General features: G+C 41.5%; 1 protein-coding gene across 1 annotated transcript; it reads right to left on the bottom strand.

The window, feature by feature from the left end:
* Window positions 1-309: 309 nt before the first annotated feature.
* LOC135463436 (uncharacterized) lies at window positions 310-8670 on the bottom strand. Its single transcript, XM_064740696.1, has 5 exons — window positions 8150-8670; window positions 7251-7401; window positions 6608-6773; window positions 1539-1742; window positions 310-569 (listed from the first exon to the last, which is right to left on the bottom strand). Exons 1-5 carry the CDS (start codon window positions 8668-8670, stop codon window positions 310-312), a joined length of 1302 nt encoding a protein of 433 aa, XP_064596766.1.
* Between the last annotated feature and the right edge of the window lie 593 nt (window positions 8671-9263).

Genomic DNA, 9263 nt, shown 5'->3' with positions numbered 1-9263 from the left:
TAAATGCAATGAATACATCTGGGGTGTTTACAAGAAAACTGCGCTACAAACAATCTTGGTCGTATATGAAGGACACACACATAAGACGTCAGAAGGAAGTCGTATTTCAAATACAGTAATTTTAATGAATATCCTTATTATATTTACTTTTTACTGGAATTATCCAATCAAACCTCGTGTATTGAGGTAAAAATATGCGGTCTGACGTAAACCCCAAAACATTCATTCAATCATTCCTTGAAGATTTAGATGCGTTCATTTTGGAATACAAAAACACGTTTCCATGAAAATTCTTGAATTATCCGATAATCACAACACTCTTCGTTCCGTTTTCACGATGTGAGCACTGATAAAAAGAATTAATGCCCCACAGGCAACAGCAGTGAAGATAGTGAACATGGCCGGTGCCCCCAGTGCTTGAGTCAGATAACCGCTAAAGAGAAAGCCGACTGCCTTGCCAGTGGTGTGCACCGTCTGAAAGACACCTTGCACTTCCGTCTGACTCCCTTCCGGTACTTGGTTACTTAGGTAAGTAGCTGTGGCACTCCACGAGCCGCCAAACATCAGTCCTGTAATAAAAACAACAATAACAACTGGGATGACGTAAAGGATTATGATGAAGGTCTCGCTGAATAAGATATAAACAACAAATGCCCTATCGTTTGTAGAGTTTCCCCAAGTAAAAAATTTTTATAAGACACATTCAACTTATCACCTACACTAGAGGGAAATGAATACATAACCAAGAGTGTTCATGTGGACTGCATGCGTAGATATAAAAGACTTAATATATTGGAATGTATACAGCCTCGAGGCTACCGGTTGGAATCGTTTACTTATTTGGCTGTTGTTTAACGCTATAGCCTGCTAAAGAATGTTTCAAAGAATTTTCAGGATTTTTACACGCGAAGGAATGAAGGAAACCGGAATTCCCAGGCCAGGTCAACGAACTTTGGGACGTTACTGACAACCTTTTCCACGTGCAATAGACAAAAGAGTCGCTTAATTTCAGCAAAGCTCCACAAGCAGTGTAAGCGGGGTCCAAAAGATGTTACGTTACATGGGTAGACAATTCAAATACAAATTCAGAGACTACAGACCTGTTTTTTAAACGGCGCTTCTATTTTATTTATCTATACCCGTGGAGAATACAGTGTGTTTGTGACGGTGGTCAGGGGCCCTCCCGTGGCCTGGTGGTTAGCGTGGTAGGGAAGCAGAATGACGCAGGCGCCTCTCACCAATGCAATCGCTGTGAGTTCAAGTCTAGTTCATGCTGGCTTCCTCTCCGGTCGTACATGGGAAGATGTGGCGGCAACCTACAGATGGTCGTGGGTTTCTCTTGGGTTCTGTCCGTTTTGCTTTCACCATATTTCTGGCCTCAATCGTATAAGTGAAATATTCTGGTGTACGCTGTAAAACACCAATGAAATCCATGACTAAATAAACGACGGTGATCAGCTATGTGTCTGGATAAACCTGGACTTCATCTATGTAGGCGATACTTCATGGATGGAACTAAAATGGCAACTACAAATTACCTTCAACAGCTAGTAAAGGGAGGATGTAGTCTGGGTTGGATATCAAAGCAAAGGCTAGAAATCGGCCCACTTGGCTAACCAGATCTGCTACAATGACGAGGGCGTGGCCGCACACGTCAATCATCTTCGTTGCAACGAGAAAAGATATAAACTGGGAGAACGTGGCAAGTCCGTTCAGTACGCCTATCAAGAATGGCGTGGCACCTGAAAATGGAAAGAGCATTTATATTTACTTCTTCTGATGAAGCAATAAGTATTGCTTACCCATTGTTAAGGAAATCGTTTATCTTAGAATTAAATTTTCCCTAGACTACAATGGAGTGCAGAAGGAAAATTTATTTCCAAATATTAAGAAATTCAGGACACAACTACAAATATGGTCTTGCCGAGGTTTACCTTTTTTCTGGGGAAATCCTTATTTCAAAGTCCGAGGGTATATCACGATTAGTTTACCTGGCTAGTATGATTTGTTGACAAAAGAAGTATTGTAAACAGGTTAACAGTAAACTGTATAAATTCATATGGAATATGGGTAGAGATAAGGTTGAGAGCAACCTGCGGTGGTCGTGGGATTCCCCCGGGCTCTGCCCGGTTTCCTCCCACCATAATGCTGGCCGCCATCGTATATGTGAAATATTCATGAGTGCGACGTAACACACCAATCAAATAAATAAATAAATACAGAAAAAATGGGAATGTTAAACCACTGAATGTTTTGGCAAATGAATTTCGAATTTCTTTGGACTGAAAATTATAAATTTGGGAAATCTCTGAAAACAGCTTTGACCAAAATCCTTCTCACTGATAAATTATCAGGAAATACAGATAGTCTAGAATTGTTGTTTGACGTCACAAAATAAATGATACTAGCTTAGATAGCTATAAAATGAAACCAAAATTTTTCTACAAGCTCCGTGTCGAAAAATATTCCCTCAAAGTTGATATTAAGAATATACCTAATAATTTTCTTGTTACTGACGATTTATTGTCGACTCTGCCAAACAAGGTTGGTGTAAATAACAAACTTCAGTGTGTGCAGTTTAAACTGTTACATTGTGTTTATCCCTGTAACAGATATTTGTTTCCATTAACAGTCTTGGAATACCATACCTGTACCTTGTGTGACCAGATACATCGTATTGAGCGCAATACTGTTGCTTGCTCAGCTAAAACACAGTTTTGGGATTTATTCCAACAGTGGTTGTCTCATTGCCAGAACGTTAATATAATGCTTTCTAAGGAACAGGAGATCTGGTTATTTCAAGGAGGATTTCTTTCAAGAAATGCAACTTTTGCATCTTGTACGCTAAATACTATATATATGCAAGTATATAATAAGGTTCAATCTATATTCTTCGTTGTATGGTAATAATAAAGTAAACTACCAGGCAAAAGAAAGGTTTCACCGTATTTTTTGTCATAAAAAAAATAAAAGCGAGGTTCCGGATTTGATTCTAAGCAGGACATGGTGTATGACTGCATCGTTTCCTCTACCAGAACGCATCGTCACGAACGCAGCAATTGGAATTGTGAAATTGCGATAACATGCAAAACGTCCTTTTGAGGCATGGCTCGTGATGCACGTGCGGTAATGTTGCATAAATACTCTTGCTCGAAAGAGCAGACATTCAGTGACCGAAAAAACACCAACAGTATGCCAAGACTTACGCAAGCGTAACGAGACCAGGCCATCGGTATGTCCACCATGGGAGTCTCGCAACGTCACATTGCAAGAACGTTCAACTGCAGCCAAACCACCATCAGGAGGTTGTTGATACGCTATCAGCAGACAGGCCAGACCCAAGACAGACCAAGATCGGGAAGACCGAGGGTAACAACTGCGGCTGAAGATCGCTACATCCGGCAGATCCACCTCCGAAACCGATTCGTCATGGCGACGTCAACAGCGGGGACGGCACTAGGCCTTGTCATCAGCCCCAGGACAACACTGCGTTGTCTTCGTTCAGCTGGTTTACGACCTTACCGCCCCTTCCGTAAGATGGCCTTGACCCTTTTACACCGTCAACGCAGATTGCGATGGGCACGTATTGTACGTCGGTGGCAGCGACGTGACTGGGCGAGAGTGCTGTTTACAGAAGAGAGCAGGTTCTGTCTATTCAGGAACGATGGCAGAATTCGAGTTTTCCGACGAAGAGGCGAGTGTCTCGCGCCAAACTGCGTAAGAGAGGTTTATCCGTTTGGAGGCGGAGGCGTCATGGTTTGGGGAGGGATTTGTGACCAAATGAAGACGCAGCTGGTTATTGTGCGAGGTAATCTGACTGGCCAGCGATGCCTTGATGAGGTACTGAGACCTGTCGTCGTTCCTTTCCTTTAATGACAGCCAAAAGGATCGATCTTGCAACACGACAACGCAAGACCTCACACTGCCCGCATTTTTACAGACTACCTCGAGACCGCAAACGTCATCGTGTTGCCCTGGCCAGCCAACTCACCAGACATGAACCCCATTGACCATCTCTGGGATCACCTTGACCGCCGTTTGAGACAGTTGGTGCCTCCTCCAACTAACCAACAGGAACTTGAGCAAGCTCTGTTAAACCTATGGAACGTTACCCCAGCTGACGTCATCCGACGACGGACGACGTCAATACGGAGGCGTGTGCTTGCATGCATTGATGCCCAGGGTGGCCACACTCGCTACTGATGACTGTAGTCCTTCATTTCTGTGGATACTGTGACTTTACATGCACTTGTCAGTTAACTTTACATTTGTGTAATTTTTTCTTCTCACCCCTTGTCTCTTTCATTGTGTTTTGTGGCCAATTGAATGCCAATATTTTAAAGCCTTTTTGAGAGAATATTTTACAATGATTCCTGTTTATAAACCAATCTTCTTCATTCTTATATCTGACTTTGTTTTTGTTTTATGGGCTCAAGAAGTGGGTGAAACCTTTCTTTTGCCTGGTAGTTTAGATGTTTTCCCTCATGTGTTCAATTATTCCATAATATAGTTTATAAAATTACACTATTGAATGATGTCCTAGTTTATGATAGTGTAAAACTATCATCACTCTATGCTATATTTAATTATTAGTTGTATATGTGGGAAGGGGTGGGGACAGGTTTGTGTATACTGTCCCCTGGTAAATGTTACCAAGTATCGCAGTTGATTTCAAACGTCTATTTGAATTTTGATCAGTTCTTTAAATTCCAAATTATATACCCAGGCCACGAGGGCTATATAAATGACCTTGTAAAAAGTGGTATTTGGCAATAAACGCCCAGAGGCGTCTACCAGGGCTTGGCAGACACCTAAAGGTACATAGGATTATTGGAGGGCGTTGTTGGGTCTCCGCTGACGGGTTGTTTTTGTTTGTAGAGTAGCCTCCCTTATTTGTCTACTTCAGTGAAGTATTTCAACCCATACCAGGTGCAGTGAGCCGGTGTTCCAAAACACTTGAACTTTTAATCCGATTTAATATCGAAAACTTCACATTTTAATGCTGTTTTATGATTGATGTGTATTATTCTTAAGCACTGGAAAACTTTTCGGACGTTTTGGGAAGATGGAGAAACTTGGTGGGCATGGTTGTACTAATGCCAAGAAATGTGATGTTTGAGAGAAGGAAGGCTAATTTAGATGCCTATACTTTTTATAACATGCGTCATAAAGATTACAAAGGGATAAATTTGTAAAATGTGCATTTTGGGAAATGTTCTTGGATTTTGTCCTGTCATATACTAGGGATAAAAGTGTCATCGCATTACAATACCATGGATCTAATGTATCGACACCGGAAGTAAAACTGGCTCTACTTTAGATTGTTCCTTTCCGACACTCTGGCCTCTCTCACGCCAGTAGACATGTTTGACCATCCGACCAAACATACATACTGTGAGTCTTTCACCGCTTAAATATTCCTTGTGTTTGCAACATTATTTTTTTTTGAAGGGGCGACTTGTTAAAATTTTAGTTTTAAATATTGTTGGTTGATTAGTGCTAATGGTATTCTGCTTAAATCGTGGTGCTGGGGAGTGAAACAAAGACCTGAAGACCTGAGGTAACACGTCAAGAGACCAGTCTTCGCCGGTTACGTATGACCATGTGTCAGATATCACACTGTCGTCTTTGCTATGGCGATACTGTCCATAGTGCAGTATTTTATGTTGTAGTCCTGCTTATCTAGCATTCTACAGAAGGACTATACGAATCCCCGAGGCCTGGTCCCTTTGTATTGTTTTCTCATTGATTTATTTATTGGACTGGTGTTAAAGGCCGCACGAAAAAATATTTATCTAATACGGAGATAGCCAGCTTTATGTTGGAAAGAAACCGAATAGAGCCCAAGGTAAACCCACGACCATCCGCAAGTTGCCGCAGACCTTCGCACGTGCGACATTGCATTGTTTTCAGGAATTTCAACGGTTACGTGTGACCATTTGCCATATACAAAGCTGTCGTCGGTGCTCTGTTTTCACTCTTAATGACATAGTCTTTTGTAGTATGGTGATATGACTTGTGAAGACAGAGAGCCTGCGTGAAGGTCGTCACAACAGGGTGAATGGCATCACATTAAAATGGTTCCTGTATATTTTACAACTAGTGTCTCGATGCAGGCCAGAAAAATAAGAATTGGTTGTGTTTTAGCTCGTATTATATATCTGACGTCACTTTGGCCTTTCGACATTTTGAGGCATGCGTACGTGTAGAGTGACACCGCTGTATACACGACCGTCGTGTCTGTTGGAAGATCTATGCTCAACAAAGAAGAACGCGACTGTAAAAAAAAGTCTGTATACTACAGATCAAATACAGAGTTTGGCATGAATTCCTGACCCAGTTCTCTGATCTTAAAATATGTCTTGCTTTCGTATGTTATAATCAGCACTGAGAGGTTAGAGCAAGGAAACAGCACTGGTTGGCCCGGTGTCAGTAAAATATGACTAGGTTGAGTGTCATGGCTGGTGTTTTCGGCATGATGCTTCAGTGGCAGCATGGAAGACAAAAGCATTAATGCTTGCATATATGTTACCTAAGTTTGACAATATTAATCATGTCTAACTAAGATATTGATCTACTTTTACTCAATATCATGGGCGCCTATTACCTATATTTTCGACGTGCCATGTTAAAAAGCCGTGAGTCGCTGAGAAAAACATGCTCCGACAAAATTGTACGACCAGCCAGCTGATGTTCTTGAATGTCTTCAGAGATGTCAAGGTCTGAGTCATCGGAGACGCCGCCGAATTGGACTCTTTGTGGGTAGGAGCCTCCTGGAAAGATTAATTTCACTGGTGACTGTCTCATTTTATACGATGGTGGTAAAAGAAGAACGAGTGGCGGAATTTGGACCTAGTACCGGACAAAACAATTAACATCAAGCCACAACCGTTTAACATTATACATGCGCAGTTCGTCCAATCGTGTCTTAAGATTTGCCACCGACTGGATAATTCAGCCACATAAACAATATATGCTGTTGATACGCAATAAATGTCTGCACTGTTATTTTGCACTCTGTCAAAACATATCATAATTTTGTCTGCTTTAGATAGAAATCAAAACGCTTGGACCTGGAGGTTACCAAGGTGACAAATTGCTATGAGTTCTCTTCCAACAGGTGAATTCTGAGAATTCGGCATAGCTGTGAGAGTCATACAAAGCTAAATGGAGTAACGCTTTTTGCGAAATATCCGGCCCAGGCCCTAACAGGTGTATCTTAGGTTTGGAAAATGACCATATATACATACAATGGGGATGTATCCACTGTTGATGATGCCCACAACAGAAAGCCAAATGATAAAGTAAAACATGTAATGGTAGTCGGCCGCAACTGACCAACCTCCACAGATTTTGCTTCTGGTCACTGTTGACGAAACAATCGCCCCTATAATCAAGAACCTGCAAACAAGAGTGAATGGATAAGTACCAGTCAGGCTTTTGGGCAATTTTGGTGATCTTAAAACAAAGAAAACAACGAATTAATCCTTATTTTTTTGGACAATGCCAATAAAATGGAGTAGAGTTAAGACACCAATGAGGTATCCCTACAAAGGTCAGTATTCTACTGATGAACTAAGCATTTCCAAGGCCCGGCCCCTTCCCACCGTTTTAATGTTATTGCATGCTGGTGTGGTGACAACACAACATTTTGAGTACATCTGGACCAGTGACGTCTGATGATCTAACTGACTAAGGATCAGTTATCACTTGATGACATTTATTTTATGCTGTAAAATGTTATGGAAAATAGCTCTAGGGAACTTTTAACGCACGGCGCTGATCTTCTTGATTTTGTTTTTAAAATACAGCTTGTTGACTTCTAGTTGACTAAACCTTGTTGCATTATTAAAATTGGAAATCACCTCGCATAAGAGCAGAGTCAATCTGTTCTCTACGTCCAGTTCTCGTGAGAGAATTGCTAATATACACTGTCACGAAACATACAATTAATTTGTGTTAGGTTTGACAGTCACAAAATAATATCCACAATACACAGTATATATCTTCAGGTGGGAGGACTCTCTGTGCGGTTTCCACCCAACATAATGCTGGCCGCCGTCGTATAAGTGAAATATTCTCGAGTACGGCGTAAACACCAATTAAATAAATGAACAAATCAGGTGCGAGGAGATATAATTATACATACTCTGTAGACTGGGCTATAGCTCCCCATGCTCTTATCTTCCCGTAGTCCTTGCTATTCTCTTTCCCTAGCTGAACCATACATCCTCCTTGTAGCGCAGTTAGGTAACTTAGAGCAAACACATCGGCACAAAACACTAAAATACTAAAGGCAATAAACATTAAAGTCACTTCATCATACCGAAACATCCATGAACGATCAGAAAATGCAAGATCGTCCACAAGCCCACTTGTCATATTCTTGATACAATCGTCCTTTGGAGAAGGACTGACCATTCCAACCGGAAGAATAAACAGCAGTAACAGTCCACAAATCATTCGCATGAGATATTTGAATTTTGCTAGCATAAAGAACCACATAGAAAAGACAGTTCCTCCGACCAGAGCTCCCAATGATCTAGAGCAAGCGACTATCCCGATTTGACTTGGCGAAAACCCTATGTGTTTCAAATAAAGAGGTAGGAGATACGTAAGTATGCCAACGGTCCCGTAATAGGTGAAAAACCCAATTTTAAAGGGTAACATATTTACCTCTGATCTCCGGCTTTCAAAATGGACCCCTTCGTCTGTTTTTTTCTTTTACCGTGTTTGCTCTTTCAGTTTTAAGTAAAATAATCCAATCTTATCTGAACTAAAGAAGCATTGAAATGAGATAAGCATTTGAGGTCAGTGCAAAGTTCCTACTCGTTGTCGTGATATTTTCCCATGTTTGTGTTCTTTCAGAATAGGACATAGGTCTGTGTGCTCCCAACTAGATCTTCTTTCAGGTTAGAACTGGCGACATAGGCCTGCGTGCTCCCAACTGGATCTTCTTTCAGAATAGGACATAGGTCTGTGTGTTCCGAAATGGATCTTCTTTCAGGTTAGAACTGGCGACATAGGCCTGCGTGCTCCCAACTGGATCTTCTTTCAGAATAGGACATAGGTCTGTGTGCTCCGAAATGGATCTTCTTTCAGGTTAGAACTGGCGACATAGGCCTGCGTGCTCCCAACTGGATTTTCTTTCAGAATATGACATAGGTCTGCGTGCTCCTAACTGGATCTTCTTTCAGGTTAGAACTGGCGACATAGGCCTGCGTGCTCCCAACTGGATCTTCTTTCAGAATAGGACATAGGTC

The sequence above is a fragment of the Liolophura sinensis genome, chromosome 3 (assembly GCF_032854445.1).
Source record: "Liolophura sinensis isolate JHLJ2023 chromosome 3, CUHK_Ljap_v2, whole genome shotgun sequence".
Lineage (NCBI taxonomy): Eukaryota > Metazoa > Mollusca > Polyplacophora > Chitonida > Chitonidae > Liolophura > Liolophura sinensis.
This window is presented reverse-complemented; position numbering and strand designations above follow the sequence as displayed.